The 17,025-nt window shown below is 43.1% G+C and overlaps 2 protein-coding genes across 2 annotated transcripts; both read left to right on the plus strand.

Annotated features, from left to right (window-relative positions):
- Window positions 1-6,338: 6,338 nt before the first annotated feature.
- Window positions 6,339-11,123, plus strand: LOC145399758 (uncharacterized). The gene is made up of 3 exons (XM_080272307.1): window positions 6,339-6,392; window positions 10,134-10,860; window positions 10,948-11,123. Exons 1-3 carry the CDS (start codon window positions 6,339-6,341, stop codon window positions 11,121-11,123), a joined length of 957 nt encoding a protein of 318 aa, XP_080128433.1.
- Window positions 11,124-12,860: 1,737 nt separating this feature from the next.
- On the plus strand, window positions 12,861-16,805 carry LOC145399759 (uncharacterized). Its single transcript, XM_080272308.1, has 3 exons — window positions 12,861-12,866; window positions 15,636-16,476; window positions 16,630-16,805. Exons 1-3 carry the CDS (start codon window positions 12,861-12,863, stop codon window positions 16,803-16,805), a joined length of 1,023 nt encoding a protein of 340 aa, XP_080128434.1.
- Window positions 16,806-17,025: the final 220 nt, after the last annotated feature.

A 17,025-nucleotide genomic window follows, 5' to 3' on the forward strand; every position in this document is an offset into this window, starting at 1 on the left:
GACGATGTTGTACTGCTGCTTTATCCTTTATGAGATGGATGAGAGATGATTTGTAATGAATCTGCTATGGTTAATTGTTCGGCAATTAACGTGCTTAGCTAGGGGTTAGAAGCCATATACTTGGAATTAGCTCTTGTTTATACTCTCTAAGTCCCCATCCAATCCCTTTCACACCGTGCCAACACTCTCACTGATGTAACTTCACCCTAAAGCTTTGACGATCTATATCACTCCTTCACCTATACTTACACCCTCTCACGCTTCCTCACCCCCTTACAACATCTCACACTCATTCATCTTCACTCATTTCTCCATATCTGTACACTCTCACATTTTCCCTCATACTCAAGTTTTCATTTTCACTTCATCGTTTCTCTCGCATTTCCCTGACATTGTCCCATGTTCTTATTGCACATTCATTTATACATCTATGTTCACTTTTCTTTCATCATCCAAATTATGCCCTATTCAGTATCTTTTTATATTAACACCTTTAGCACGATGACAATCTCTTATTCTGCTTAACTCCGGCCGATATTATTAGGGTTGGGAGAGATTTATTGAACTAGATGAGTTATATTTACCTTTCACTGACTTTTCGCAACAAAACACCACACTTAATATGAATAAAATCGTCTGGAAGTAGCAAAAGCAAACCAAGAGAAAAAGTCACTAAATTCAAGGAGTTGACCGCGCCTCCATAGGTATTCAGTCTCTATTTTTATGTGCCTTTCTCGCTCTTATTTTGCTCCAAACAGATTTATCCTTCTTCCATCAACATAAATTTAATAGCTGCCCAAATTATTTCCGGCTTCAACCACCTTCACACTCCTTGGTCCTCCCTCACACTCTATTACATTCCAACATTCCCTTCGGCACTTACCATGTCCCTCTCTTCCCCTCCTTTCTTCGTTATCTCCTACCTGTCATCTAATTTCCCCTCCCCTCCTTGATCTACTAACCCGTCTCCTCCCACCCACCCCCAGCCCACTCCTCTCCGCCATCCCGTATTCTTTCAAACTCTTACAGTATATCCCTTCCTCCTTTCTTCATTTTCCTGCTTTCCTTCCAGCTCTCCGTATCTCCCATCCCAACTACCTCTTCCCCCCTCTCACCACAACACTTTCATCATAAACTCCATTTTTTCCTAGCTCACACCCTCCCTCCTTCTCACATTTCGTCTCATTTTCCCACATCATTCCTCAGAGTTTTATTGGCTCATTTAAAACTATCCATATGCCCTCCATAACCATCCTTTCTTTCCCCCCATCACTCTGCCATTCCCTACTTTCTGTACGCTTCCAGTCACAAGATGCTAAGCATTTCTTCAGTAAAGGTGTAAATATACGGAACAAGGTGCCTTCAACTGTGGTAACCTGTGATTACTAATATTTAAAAATCCCTTGAAAAAATATTTGTCTTCTAATCCCCAGTTCCTATTTCTGAACCATTGCGTCTTTTACAATAAATAGCACAGACGTCGCAACCACAAAACAACACTGATACGCTCCTAATGTTGACTTGATGATACTTTCCCTTCACCTTATAAACATTCTCCTTCATCGAACGTCTCTTCAATTGTAGTATCTATTTTTTGGGGGGAGGGGGATAAAAAATTGTTAGCATCTGGCATTGCTTGGACAGTATACGATTTGCAAAGAAGTGGTATTGTCCAGTGCAGCATATAGGCCCCTGCAACATCTCCATACATGTTGCTCAAGATTGCATTGATGAAGACAAGAAGGTCAATGTGGTTTGTGTATTTGCGTTCTACCTTCACGAACTACGCTACCTTGCCTCACTTGTTTACGCACTCCATCAGCCTCCCACACATCCCCTCCTTCCCTATTTCTTGTACACAGTCAGTCATCTTATTTGCTATCTTACCTTTCTCCCTCTTCCTTACATCCCCTAATTTCTATGTACACCCTCTCACATCCCCTCACACACTTACCTTTACCTTCCTGCTCTTCCCCACCTTCATGTGCTTGGATATACACTCACTCACTCTACTATATTTCTCCCACCTCCCCAGTCCTTCCCATCTGCCCTTATTCTCCCTCATCTTCTCCCATTTCCCTCCACCGCCTTCCCCCTCAGTCTCCCCCACCTGTATTCACTCTCCCCCACCTCTTTTTCTTTTCCTTCCTTTACACTCCCTCGCATTCCTTCACTCACCCTCATATTCTCTCACTTTCCCTTATTTTCCATCACTCTCCCTCGCTCTCCTCCATTTTCCTCCACTCACACTCCCCTCATTCCTTGGATCTCTGACACTCTCTCACCTTCCCACAATCTTCCTCATCCTCTTTTATGCGTATACACTCTTCCTCACCCTCCCAAGCACTCTTCCCTGAATTCAGTCACTCTCCCCTCAGTACTCTCACTCTCCACCAGATCCCAAACTTTCCCTTTCACCCTCATTCCTCTTCAAATTGCCCCCCCCCCTCTCTCTCTCTCTCTCTCTCTCTAACCTTCCCACACTCCCCACCCTCTATTTCCATTCTCTCTCTCTCTTCCTTCCCTATTATCTCACTTTCATCCACACCCCACATTCTTCCCCAAATTCCTCCCCCCCTCTCTCCCTCTCCCTAACCTTACCACACTCCCCACCCTCCACCATCATTGCCTCTCCACTCTCTCCCCACTACCTCACCTACCTCCACACCCCACATTCTTCTTCAAATTCCCTCCCTCCCTTCCTCCCCCTAACCTTCCCACACTGGCCTCTCCCCCTCCACCCCCATAGCCCCATCCACCCCCACCTTAAGAGCGGGGAACTAGGGTGCACGCCTGGCCGCAACCACCACCAAACACCCGCCTGAAGCATCCACTTATTTGCTTGCTTTCAAAACACTGCTCATCAGGAAACATCAGCACGTGGGGGTTGCCAGCTACGTCTAAGGGCCGTACTCTCATCGGTTGAGGAAGCTCGCTAACGCCTCTTCTTAAGCGATTTATTTAACATATTTCACGTTGTCTTACTTTTCTACGAGACATAAATAATTCTAAAATCACCATACACTTTATGAATAACGTACAAACAGATACTAACCAGCCGTATCGAAAAAATAAATCGCTAAGGATGAGGTGTTAGGGAGCTGTCTTATGAGATTATGATTCTAGGTGTTAGCCGGGCAATTCTGGCGCAAATGACTGGGGTTATACATAGTCTTCCATCGACCAAAGGCGCGTTTTAAAATTTGATCTAGGAAAGAAAACTGTTATTGGATTTTAAAATGGTGTAAATAACCCTCTGTGTGCACGAAATTATGTACAGTCAACGTCAAAAGTTATGTCATCTTTTTTTTTCTCTCTCTCTATAAATTTAGAAAAGGGTGAGAAAAAAGAAGCAGACGGCACTGATAACATTTTGGTCACCGATTATTACCATCAGTGTCTTTTGCGATGGATTTAGCAGACTAATTTTCAAAGTACTTGGAGAAAAAAGCAGGACAGTCGACAGGACTAATGACGGCGACTGTACATGACTTTTGAAAACCTGGACTTTATGACTGAAGTTTGCATTGTCAAAAAAAAAAAAAAGAAAGAAAGAAAAAAGAAAAAGAAAAAAGACTGTGGGAATCTCCTGTGCTTATTAACTAGTAGCATTACAGTGAGGTTTGTTGGACTCTAAATAATGGTGTATGGAAGCTAACTGGCAACCCCTTCGCCCTTCTTCCCCTCCCCGTCTCGAACTATATAAGGTCCAGGGGGATCATCTTGACTTCATAATCTCTTCCGTTTGCTTTGTGGAACGTGCTTCTCCGCAGCATGGTAAATATGAGTGAGCTTACCTTAAAGACACTGTGCTTCTCTGTTCTTGTTTGTGCATTGCTGAAAATATAGAAGTGGTAAATGAGAGTGGTTCTCTCTCTCTCTCTCTCTCTCTCTCTCTCTCTCTCTCTCTCTCTCTCTCTCTCTCTCTCTCTCTCCTTAATCTCATTCTGCTTCCTTATACACTCTTCATCCTCTTTATTTTCACCTCTCTTCCTCCTTTCTCTCTCTCTCTCCTCTTCCCTCACCCAAATACTCCACCTCCCTTCTCTTCTTCTCTCCCCCCCACTTCCTTCATCTTCACATTCTCTCTCCTCTTTTTTCCCCCCATCTTCCATCCCCTTCTCCCTACTCCTTTCTTACCCATTAACTCTTTTCTCTCTCTCCACCTCCACAGAGGCCTCCAGTCCTGTCTCTCCTCCTCCTCCTCTTGGCCTCCTCCCTCGCCGAGCCTGGTGTCTTCTCCACCTCCTCCCTCAGTAACGGAGGAAACGGAGGCCTTGGAGGAAATGGGGGAGGATATGGAAGTAATGGTATAGGTAATGGAGGCTTCGGAGGCAACGGAGGCGGTTATGGAAGTAATGGAGGCAATGGTGGAAGCAACGGAGGCTTTGGAGGTAATGGAGGAGGCTATGGGAGCAATGGTATAAGCAATGGAGGCTTCGGAGGCAACGGAGGAGGCTATGGAAGTAACGGTGGAGGTAACGGAGGCCTTGGAGGTAATGGAGGAAGCTACGGAGGCCTCAATGGTAATGGAGGCAATGGTCTAGGTAATGGAAGAAGTTATGGAGGTAATGGAGGTAACGGAGGTAACGGTGGAGGCTATGGAAATAATGGAGGCAACGGTGGCAGGTATGGAAGTAATGGTGGAGGTAATGGAGGCTTTGGAGGTAATGGTGGAAGGTACGGAGGCAACGGTGGCGTAAATGGAGGCAATGGTGGTGGCTACGGAGGTAATGGAGGTGGCAATGGAGGTAATGGGGGAAGGTATGGTAGTAATGGTGGAAACAATGGAGGTAATGGTGGAGGCTACGGAAGTAACGGAGGTGGCAATGGGAGGGGGAGAGCGACGTCATTTGTCATCTTCAACCTTGGGGCTCCACTGAGGAGTAATGGCGTGAATGGAGGTAATGGTGGCTATGGTGGCTCTAATGGTGGTTCCAATGGTGGCTCCAATGGCGGCTATGGTAGCTCCAATGGTGGTTCCAATGGTGGCTTGAATGGTGGCTCCAATGGCGGATATGGTAGCTCCAATGGTGGCTTCAATGGAGGTTCTAATGGCGGATATGGTAGCACCAATGGCGGTTCCAATGGTGGCTTCAATGGAGGTTCCAATGGCGGCTATGGTAGCTCCAATGGTGGCTTCAATGGAGGTTCCAATGGCGTCTATGGTAGCTCCAATGGTGGTTCCAACGGTGTCTTCAATGGCGGTTCCAATGGCATCTATGGTAGCTCCAATGGTGGCTTCAATGGAGGTTCCAATGGTGGCTATGGTAGCTCCAATGGTGGCTTCAATGGAGGTTCCAATGGTGGCTATGGTAGCTCCAATGGTGGTTCCAATGGTGGCTTCAATGGTGGTTCCAATGGTGTCTATGGTAGCTCCAACGGTGGCTTGAACGGAGGTTCCAATGGTAGCTCCAATGGCGGCTATGGTAGCTCCAATGGTGGCTTCAATGGAGGATTGAGCGGCTCCAATGGCGGCTACGGAAGCTCCAATGGCGGTTCCAATGGCGGATATGGCAGCTCTAATGGAGGCTCCAATGACGGCTATGGAAAGTAATCACCGCAGAGTACCTCCAGTATTTCCATTAACATGACTAAGCTACTTTAAGTTGGATTTCTCTCAAAGCTCTCTGTATAAATAAGGATCAGTTAATATATATCACTTTTCCCTCTTCAGACTTATCTGTAAATTATTTCTAGTTTTGGCATTGCTGCTTCTTAACTGCACCTCCGATTATTTTTATATTCTGGTCTTAATATTTTCTCTTATATTTATTTGACGAATGTTTACTCGAATGATATTTTGATACCAATAAACTGTCATCATTCTTTTTATGCATATTTGATTATTTCCTCTGATGAATGTTCTGTGTACCTGAGCTGAGTTTAAAGTTGTAGCAATTTGTCCTTAATACATATATCATTTGGACATAAAAACCTTAGTCAATGCTTGTAATATTTATAATGTCTATTGTACTGTACATGTAGTTAAGACAGCTCTGGGCGTAGTGAAAGCAGATTTATTTATTTTTTTATTTTTTTTTTTATATTGTACCTGAATAAACACAGTGATACCCATAAAAACGTTGTTATGTTGATGTTTAACTAAATTTTCTAGGTGACGTTCTAGTTTCTTTTATCATAGCTTATAAACTACAATTTGCCATCATGCCAACGGAAGTGAACAATACTCAGAGACAGTACACGAAGATTCCAAACATACACTGAGGGCTGCAAGTTACAGTTTAAGACTAGGTATATGGTTTTCAGGATATTTTATAAGGAAGAGTACTGGCAAAGGGACAAAAACAGGGGTCCGTCGGGGCTGGTAGACTCTCATGTGTATCTCTTTCAAGTCAAATAAGTGGGGCCTGCAGACGACAGTAGAAGAAGTGAGTGTACTTATATCTTTACCAGCAATGGTTCCTTGAGAGTTAAGTTTGTCAACACATTTTGGCTGCTGGTAAGTAAAGTGAGTCATGTTTTCATGTAACATAATTTGCGAGAATATACTTTGGGGTTTCAACCAACTAACACCATGCAGTAGAAGGAAGAATTTGCCTCTCAAAAGGTAAATAATCAAGGTAACTCAAAAACTAATTAGATGAACAGCGGAGCATAAACTTAAGCATTGCGAATTCCATAATAGACAAAGAATTAAATGTATAGTTTTGAGGTTGACTAAAATACACCACTTTACAAGCGGAAAACACACAATTTCTTGAGAAACTACCCAGGCCCGCTGAAATATTATGAATTTTTGAACATTATACCAGACCATTTTCTTCTACTTTTTGGGTCGTGACTGTGCCCATATATATGTTCGTATTTTTATACAAGTAAAAACCACTGGACAGATGCGGTTCCTTCGCTAATGTCGACTGGAGTAGAGCACCTCTTTTCAAAAAATCCTTAGTGTGTAGCTGAGGGACAGGCTTGCTCCTGGAGAAGTTCCCACATCTAAAAGCAGCCTCTACTACAGTCTTGGCTACACCTGAGACGCACCCCTCACACCTACACTAGATTTTTAGAGGTACATATCTAAATACCGCTCCTAATCTAGCGGTAATCAGAATGAATTAGTTTTCCACGTCTTGAAGGAATTAGTAGAGACTCTAACAAACCCGAAGAGGAGGAAAAAGCCATTTCTTAGATGAAAAAAAAATTGCTCGAGGAATCAGACTTGAATAGATGAGGTTTCTTTTTTCCTGAAGGGTTAGCGCAGGCTGAAATTAACCACTTCAGCTCGAGGACGTCTTTTCAGCTTTTTCCTTGCTATCTCCAGACAGTTTAATTTACCTCAAGAGATGGAGAGGGAAAATATAGTCTTTCATATCCATTTGATTTTACTTACCTAATGAAAGCAAAACTGGAATACAAAAAGACGTCATTATACGACATTATAGTATGGGGCAATAACCCACTCCTAACTTCCACTCAATCTTCCGGCAGCAGTCATAATGATAAGGATTTCTTGTGTCATGGGAGAGTTGATAATTGTAGTATGAAGGCAAAACGTTCGTGTATATTTAGTGTGAGCCAGAGGAGACGTATTAAGGTAGTGTGATTTAGAGGATGGTATCACATCAGCCTATTACCTTGAACACACACACACACACACACTCACACACACACACACACACACACACACACACACACACACACACACACACACACACACACACACACACACACACACACACACACACACACACACACACTATACTGTGTTTGAGATACATGAGTTACTGAATATCATAACTACCTTAGGTTTTAGTCCTTGGAATACGAGACGTCCATCAAAGGCTGAACAAAATTTTATGGAGGATAACAATGTGTGTGTGTGTGTGTGTGTGTGTGTGTGTGTGTGTGTGTGTGTGTGTGTGTGTGTGTGTGTGTGTGTGTCTGTTTAGCTGCATCATTGTATCTACGTCATTTGCACCAACGGCAAGAAATAAGTATCAGTAAAAAGGAAACCGCACTGCACATATTTAACCAGACTTCATTTACAGCTCAAGACATGAGATAAAACCTGTGTCTATGCTGTTCATCATCCGTAAAGTTCACCGACAAACACACGCACTGGAGACCATTACACCGACTGCTGAAAACACTGAGCAACACCCAGTACACTAGGCAGCAGCGATTGTGTTTATACAACATCCTACAGGTATTCAGTAACAAAATGCATTGTTGAAAAATGTTTGTCTTTGAGAGGACATTTTTGTGCATAAATCGTAATACTGCCTAGAGATGACATATTGATAGACTAGAGCTTTCGCTGACCACATACCTGCGACGCCAAACCGTCAGCCGGGAAAATAAGTAGTCAGTAAAACCATCACTGGTATATATGTTCATTTGGATCACATCAGTTACTGTCAGCTTCATCCCTAGATTCAATTGGGTGTACTGCATACATTCAAGTCCGGTTATATCCATTTTTAGTTCTTTTCAGGTTACTCAAGGCCCACTAAGGCCCTTCATATCTACAACTTGTATTGGAGAGGGACGCCTTCTCGCGGTGGCATTGATATACCCAGTCAGCAAAGGTGTCGGTTATGCAAACGCTCCTCAGCTCACTTGCTATATCCCAAAAGGTGGATAGTGGCCTACTAGAAAAGGCCAACTTCAGTCTGCAGCCCATCGAGATTACGGCGAGATGAGCCTGGTGATGCAACTATTGCTGCTGCTACAACCACACTACCTCAGTTAAACCCATTCTTGTTTAAATATATCAGTTTAGGTTCACAAAGGTCAACAAGGTCAGGTCACCGATATGCAAACCACGATAGGTTCACACAGCCACCTTGTTTATATTCAAGCAGTTCACGGTCTGGTAGGTCCATTCAGATTCAGTTAAGTCAGATTAGGATCATCAATGCGATCCTAGATCCGTCCAGACATTCCCCATCCATTGCAGACCAGCCAGAACAATTTTGGTGATATTTGGACCATCGGTGCTAATTCACGTCAGTCAGAGGTCATTTAGGTCAATTAAAGTCAGTTGAAGGCCATTTGACAGTACCCATTCCAGAACTAACTGGTTATAACGTCATCAGGAAAAATAAATTTGGTCCTATCCTTGACAGTCAGAGGGCTTCACGTAATGGAAGTCTTAATATTCAACAGAAATGAACAAGGCCAGGAAGACAAAAGCAGTAATGACAGAATAGCTCGATAATTTGGTGTAATTCTTCAGGAGTATCATGTTCTTTCCTTAACCCATTCTCATCTGAGCAAAATTGCCCGTTGTTCTGGTAAATAATAAAATACCTAAGCGTTAATAGCGACAAGGTTGAGCTAGACAAGTTTTCATTCAACCTTTTGTCAGCTGGGATATTACCCCACCTGAAGATAATCACCGTTATTAATACTATAATTTATATACGAATCCCCAGAATTAGAACTATGGAATTAACAATATTCATTTACTGATGCCATTACCTGAAGGATCATGGGAAGAAAGATATAAACACACTGTAGAAGCTAACTGGCAACTCCTGCTCCCTTATTATCGACGGTCTCTCACGGTATATAAGGGCCGAGAGGAATCATCTTGACACCATATCCTCTTCTGTTTGCTTTGTGGAACGTGCTCCTCTGCAACATGGTAAATATCAGTGAGCTTAACTTATAAAAAAAAAAGAGACACTGTGCTATACTCTTCACATTTGTGCCACACTCTAATATATTACTTAGACTGTGATTTATGCTTGCTGATAAGAAATTGCGTGGATTAATGGACTGTTATTACGTATACTTGCTATTGCCAGTCTTTTTACAGTGATATAGTCTCTCTCTCTCTCTCTCTCTCTCTCTCTCTCTCTCTCTCTCTCTCTCTCTCTCTCTCTCGCTCGCTCTCTCTTTATCTCTCTCTCTCTCTCCTCTTCATCCACGACATCTACATACTCACAATCTTTTTCCTTATCTTGTCTTTTACCTCTTGATTTTATCTCCCTTTCTTCCTTCTTTCTCAACTCCCCCTCCCTCACTTCATCCCTTCGTCTCCCTCGCTTAACCCTCACTCTTTCCCATCCCTTCTCTCTCCTTTCCTCCACACTTCTTTTCATTTCTTCCCCCCCTCCTCCTCTCTCTCATCCATTAACGTTTTTTCCTCTCCATCTCCACAGAAGTTTTCAGCCCTCGCTCTCCTCCTCCTCCTCTTCTTGGCCTCCTCCCTCGCCGAGCCTGAACCCCCTACCTTCGGTCGTGGAGGTAACGGAGGCTCTGGAGGAAACGGAAGAGGCTATGGAAGTAACGGCGGAAGAAACGGAGGCAATGGTATAGGCAATGGAGGCAATGGAGGAGGCTATGGAAGCAATGGTGGGGTTAACGGAGGAAATGGTGGAAGATATGGAGTTAATGGTGGCAGTAATGGAGGTAACGGTGGAAGGTATGGTAGTAATGGCGGCGGGAATGGAGGTAATGGCGGAGGGTATGGAGGCAATGGTGGAAGGTATGGTAGTAATGGTGGTGGTAATGGAGGCAATGGCGGGGGAAAGAGCACGTCATCATTCACCGTCTTCAACCTTGGAACTTCACAGGGGGGCAATGGTGGCTATGGCAGTTCCAATGGTGGTTATGGCAGTTCTAATGGCGGCTCCAACGGTGGCTATGGTAGTTCTAATGGTGGCTCCAATGGCGGCTATGGTAGTTCTAATGGTGGTTCCAATGGCGGCTATGGTAGTTCTAATGGTGGTTCCAATGGCGGCTATGGTAGTTCTAATGGTGGTTCCAATGGTGGTTACGGTAGCTCTAACGGCGGTCTTAATGGCGGCTTCGGTGGTTTCAACGGAGGTTCCAATGGCCGCTATGGTAGCTCTAATGGCAGCTCCAATGGCCGCTATGGAAGCTCTAATGGCAGCTCCAATGGCCGCTATGGAAGCTCTAATGGCAGCTCCAATGGCCGCTATGGAAGCTCTAATGGCAGCTCCAATGGCCGCTATGGAAGCTCTAATGGCAGCTCCAATGGCCGCTATGGAAGCTCTAATGGCAGCTCCAATGGCCGTTATGGTAGCTCTAATGGCAGCTCAAATGGCCGCTATGGAAGCTCTAATGGCAGCTCCAATGGTGGCTATGGAAGCTCTAATGGCGGCTCCAATGGCGGCTATGGAAAGTAATCACCACATAATAACTTCAGTGTTTCCATTAACAGTGACTAAGCAGCTCTAAATTGGATTTTTCTCAAAGCTCTCTCCATAAATAAGGATCAGTTGATATATATATCATTTTCCCTCTTATGACTTATGTGTAAATTATTTCTAGTTCTGCCTTTGCTGCTTCTTAACTGCACCTTTGATTTTTTATATTCTGGTCTCAGTATTTCCTCTTATATTTATTTGGCGGATGTGTAATCGAATACTAATTTGATACCAATAAATTGTCATCATTCTTTTTATGCATATTTGATTATTTCCTGTGTACCTGAGCTGAGTTTATAGTTGTAGCTATTTGTCCTTAATATATATATCATTTGGACATAAACACCTTAGTCAATGCTTGTAATATTTACAATGTCTATTGTACATGTAGATATGTAAGACAGCTCTGCGCCTAGCGAAAGCATATTTATTTAGTTATTTAATTATCTAGTTATTTATTTATTTATTTATAATGTACCTGAATAAAAACAGTGATACCCATGAAAAACTTGTTACGCTGAAGTTTAGCTGAATTTTCTAGTTGGCTTTCTAGTTTCTTTTATCATAGCCTATAAACTACAATTTGCCATCATGCCGACTGAAGTGAACAATACGCAGACACAGTACACGAAGATTCCAAACATACACTAAGGGCTGTAAGTTACAGTTTAAGATTAGGTTTATTGTTTTCAGGATATTTTATAAGGAAGAGTACTGGCAAAGGGACAAAAACAGGAGTTTGTCGAGGCTGGTAGACTCCTATATGTATCACCTCCAAGTCAAATAAGTGGGGCCTGCAGACGACAGTGGAAGATAGTGAGTTTACTTTATATCTTTACCAGCAATGGTTCCTTCAGAGTTAAGTTTGTCAACACATTTTGGCAGCTGGTAGGTAAAATGAGTCATGCTTTCATACGCCATAATTTGCTAGAACACACTTTGGGGTTTCATCCAGCTAACAACATGCTAGTATTCAGTAGAGGGGAAAATTTACCTCTCAAAAGTTAAATAATCTAGGTAACTCAAAAACTATTCAGATGAACAGTGGAACATAAACTTCAGCACTGAGAATTCCATAACAGACAAACAATTATGTGTATAATTTTCAAGTTGACTAAAATGCTCCACTTTACAAGCGGAAAACACACAATTTCTTGAGAAACTACCCAGGCCTGCTGAAATATTATGAATTTTTGTACATTATACAATACCATTTTCTTCTACTTTCTGGGCCGTGACTGTGCCCAAATATATGTTGGTATTTTTATACAAGTAAAAACCACTGGACAGATGCGGAAGCCCGGGAACCTAATTATAAGGTTTCGCTAGTGTCGACGGGAGTAGAGCACCTCTTTCAAAAAATCCTTAGCGAGTAGCTGACGGACAGGCTTGTTCCAGAAGTTCCCACATCTATAAACAGCCTCTACTACAGTCTTGGCTACATCTGAGACGCACTCCTCACACCTACACTAGATTTTTAGAGGTAAATATCTAAATACCGCTCCTAATCTAGCGGTAATCAGAATGAATTAGTTCTCTACGTCCTGAAGGAATTAGTAGAGACTGCTAATAAACCCGAACAGGGGGGAAAAGCCACTTCTCAGATGAAAAACAAATGCTCGAGGAATCAGACGACGACATGAGGTTTCTTACATCTTGAAGGGTTAGCGCAGACTGCCTTTAACCACGTCTTATCCATTTAATTTTACTAGCGTAATGGCAGTAAAACTGGAATACAAAAAGACGTCATTATAGGACATTATATTATGGGGCAATAACCCACTCTTAACTTGCATTCAATCGTCCGGAAGCAATCAGAATAATAAAGATTTCTTGTGTCATGGAAGGGTTGATAATCCTAGGGAAAATAATGGTTTAAGCTGCAAACCGTCTTTAGTATGAAGGCAAAATGTTCGTGTATATTTAGTGTGAATCAGAGGACACGTATAAAGTGTGTGGTTTAGAGGATGGTATCACATCAGCCTATTACATTAAACGCGCACACACACACACACACACACACACACACACACACACACACACACACACACACACACACACACACACACACACACACACACACACTGTACTGTGTTTGAGATACATGAGCTACTGAATATCATAAGTGCCTCAGATTTTGATCCCTTGAATACGAGACGTCCATCATGGGCTGAAAAAAATTTTTATGGAAGATGACAATGTGTGTGTGTGTGTGTGTGTGTGTGTGTGTGTGTGTGTGTGTGTGTGTGTGTGTGTGTGTGTGTGTGTGTGTGTGTGTGTGTGTGTGTGTGTGTGTGTGTGTTGTAGCTGCATCATTGTATCTACGTCATTTGCACCAACGGCAAGAAGAAAACATCCCTAAAAGGCAAACCGCACTGCACATATTTAACCTGACTTCATTTACAGCTCAAGACGTGAGATAAAACCTGTGTCTATGCTGTTCATCATCCGTAAAGTTCACTGACAAACATACGCACTGGAGACCATTACATCGACTGCTGAAAACACTGAGCAACACCATGTAAACTAGGCAGCAGCAATTGTGTTTATACGACATCCAACAGGTATTCAGTAACAAAATGCAGTATTGAGAAATATTTGTCTTTGAGAGGACAATTTTGTATATAAATCGTAATATTGCCTGGATTTGAAATACTGATAGACTACAGCTTTCGTTGACCCCATACCTGCGTCGAGCCAAACCGTCAGCCGGGAAAATAAGTAGTCAGTAAAACCATCACTGGTATATCTGTTCATTCGGATCACATCAGTTACTGTCATCTCCATCCCTAGATTCAATTGGATCTACTGTATACATTTAAGTCCAGTTATATGCTTGAATTCTATTAGTTCTCTTCAGGTTACTCAAGATCCAGTAAGACCCTTCACATCTACTCTAGTACTGAAGAGGGACGCCTTCTCGCGGTGGCATTGATATAACCAGTCAGCAAAGGTGTCTGATATGAAAACGCTCCTCAGCTCACTTGCTAATATCCCTAAAGGTGGATAGTGGACTACAGGAAAAGGTCAACTTCAGCCTGCAGCCCATCGATATTACGGCCAGATGAGCCTTGTGATGCAACTACTATTGCTGCTACATCCACACTGGCTCATTTAAACCCATTCTTGTTTAAATACATCAATTTAGACTCACAAAGGTCAACAAGGTCAGGTCACCGATATGCAAACCACGATAGGTTCACACAGCCACTTTGATCATATTCAAGCAGTTCACGGTCAGATAGGTCCATTCAGATCCAGTTAAGTCAGATTAGGTTCATCAGTGCCATTCCAGATCCGTCCAGACATTCCCCATCCATTGCAGACCTGGCAGAACAATTTTGGTGATATTTGGACCATCGGTGTTAATTAATTTCAGTCAGAGGTCATTTAGGTCAATTAAAGTCGGTTGAAGGCCATTTAACAGTACTCATTCCAGAACTAACTGGTTATAACGTCATCATAAAGAACAAAATTTGGTCCTATCCTTGACAGTCAGTGGGCTTCACGTAATGGTAGTCTTGATGGTCAACAGAAATGAACAAGGCCAGGAAGACAAAAGCAATAATGATAGAATTGCTCGATAATTTGGTGTAATTCTTCAGGAGTATCATGTTCTTTCCTTAACCCATTCTCATCTGAGCAAAATTGCCCGTTGTTCTGGTAAATAAAATACCTAAGCGTTAATAGCGACAAGGCTGAACTAGAAAAGTTTTCATTCAACCTTTTGTCAGCCATGATATTATCTCACCCGAAGATAATCACCTTTTCAATACTATAATCTATATACGAGTCCCCAAAATTAGAACTATGGAATTAACAATGTTCATTTACTGATGCCATTACTTGAAGGATCATGGGAAGAAAGATATAAACACACTGTAGAAGCTAACTGGCAACTCCTTCCCCCTTATTATCGACGGTCTCTCACGGTATATAAGGGCTGAGAGGAATCATCTTGACACCATATCATCTTCTGTTTGCTTTGTGGAACGTGCTCCTCTGCAACATGGTAAATATCAGTGAGCTTAACTTAAAAAAAAAAAAAGAGACGCTGTGCTATATCATATTTCTGCCATGCTGATAAGAAATTGCGTGGACTAATGGACTGTTATTACGTATATATACTTGCTATTGCAAGTCTTTATACAGTGATATAGTTTCTCTCTCTCTCTCTCTCTCTCTCTCTCTCTCTCTCTCTCTCTCTCTCTCTCTCTCTCTCTCTCTCTCTCTCTCTCTCTCTCTCTCTCTCTTCTCTTCTCTTCATCCACGACATCTACATACTCACAATCTGCTTCGTTATCCTCTCTTTCACCTCTTCATTTTATCTCCCTTTCTTCCTTCTTTCTCATCTTCTTCCTTTCTTCTCCCTCGCTTAACCCTCACTCTTCCCCGTCCCTTCTCTCTCCTTTCCTCCACTCTTCCTTCCAGTCCTTCCCTCCCTCCTCCTCTCTCTCGTCCATTAACGTTTTTTCCTCTCCATCTCCACAGAAGCTATCAGCCCTCACCATCCTCCTCCTCCTCTTCTTGGCCTCCTCCCTCGCCGAGCCTGAACCCCCTACCTTCGGTCGTGGAGGTAACGGAGGCTCTGGAGGAAACGGAGGAGGCTATGGAAGTAACGGCGGAAGAAACGGAGGCAATGGTATAGGCAATGGAGGCAATGGAGGAGGCTATGGAAGCAATGGTGGGGGTAATGGAGGAAATGGTGGAAGATACGGAGTTAATGGTGGCAGTAATGGAGCTAACGGTGGAAGGTATGGTAGTAATGGAGGTGGTAATGGAGGCTTTGGAGGTAATGGTGGAAGGTATGGTAGTAATGGAGGTGGTAATGGAGGCTTTGGAGGTAATGGTGGAAGGTATGGTAGTAATGGCGGCGGAAATGGAGGTAATGGCTTAGGGTATGGAGGCAAAGGTGGAAGGTATGGTAGTAATGCTGGTGGTAGTGGAGGCAATGGGAATGGAAAGAGCACGTCATCATTCACCGTCTTCAACCTTGGAACTTCACAGGGGGGCAATGGTGGCTATGGCAGTTCCAATGGTGGTTATGGCAGTTCTAATGGTGGCTCCAATGGTGGCTACGACAACTCTAATGGTGGTTCCAATGGCGGCTATGGTAGTTCTAATGGTGGTTCCAATGGTGGTTATGGTAGCTCTAATGGTGGTTCCAATGGCGGCTATGGTAGTTCTAATGGTGGTTCCAATGGTGGTTATGGTAGCTCTAACGGCGGTCTTAATGGCGGCTTCGGTGGTTTCAACGGAGGTTCCAATGGCCGCTATGGTAGCTCTAATGGTGGCTTGAACGGAGGTTCCAATGGCCGCTATGGAAGCTCTAATGCCAGCTCCAATGGTCGCTATGGAAGCTCTAATGGCAGCTCCAATGGCCGCTATGGAAGCTCTAATGGCAGCTCCAATGGCCGCTATGGAAGCTCTAATGGCAGCTCTAATGGCCGCTATGGAAGCTCTAATGGCAGCTCCAATGACCGCTATGGAAGCTCTAATGGCAGCTCCAATGGCCGTTATGGAAGCTCTAATGGCAGCTCCAATGGCCGTTATGGTAGCTCTAATGGCAGCTCAAATGGCCGCTATGGAAGCTCTAATGGCAGCTCCAATGGTGGCTACGGAAGCTCTAATGGCGGCTCCAATGGCGGCTATGGAAAGTAATCACCACATAATAACTTCAGTGTTTCCATTAACAGTGACTAAGCAGCTCTAAATTGGATTTTTCTCAAAGCTCTCTCCATAAATAAGGATCAGTTGATATATATATCATTTTCCCTCTTATGACTTATGTGTAAATTATTTCTAGTTTTGCCATTGCTGCTTTTTAACTGTATCTCTGATTTTTTATATTCTGGTCTCAGTATTTCCTCTTATATTTATT

This window comes from Coenobita brevimanus, chromosome 50, assembly GCF_032717465.1.
Source record: "Coenobita brevimanus isolate Jiangsu-jjx chromosome 50, ASM3271746v2, whole genome shotgun sequence".
Taxonomy (NCBI): Eukaryota; Metazoa; Arthropoda; class Malacostraca; order Decapoda; family Coenobitidae; genus Coenobita; species Coenobita brevimanus.

Coding starts and splice junctions, on each gene's coding strand:
- LOC145399758 (XM_080272307.1), top strand. CDS start 6,339: ATGTGTATCTCTTTCAAGTCAAATAAGTGGGGCCTGCAGACGACAGTA. Junction 6,393..10,133: donor TGCAGACGACAGTAGAAGAA/GTGAGTGTACTT, acceptor CCATCTCCACAG/AAGTTTTCAGCCCTCGCTCT. Junction 10,861..10,947: donor TGGCCGCTATGGAAGCTCTA/ATGGCAGCTCCA, acceptor CCAATGGCCGCT/ATGGAAGCTCTAATGGCAGC.
- LOC145399759 (XM_080272308.1), top strand. Junction 16,477..16,629: donor TGGCCGCTATGGAAGCTCTA/ATGCCAGCTCCA, acceptor CCAATGACCGCT/ATGGAAGCTCTAATGGCAGC.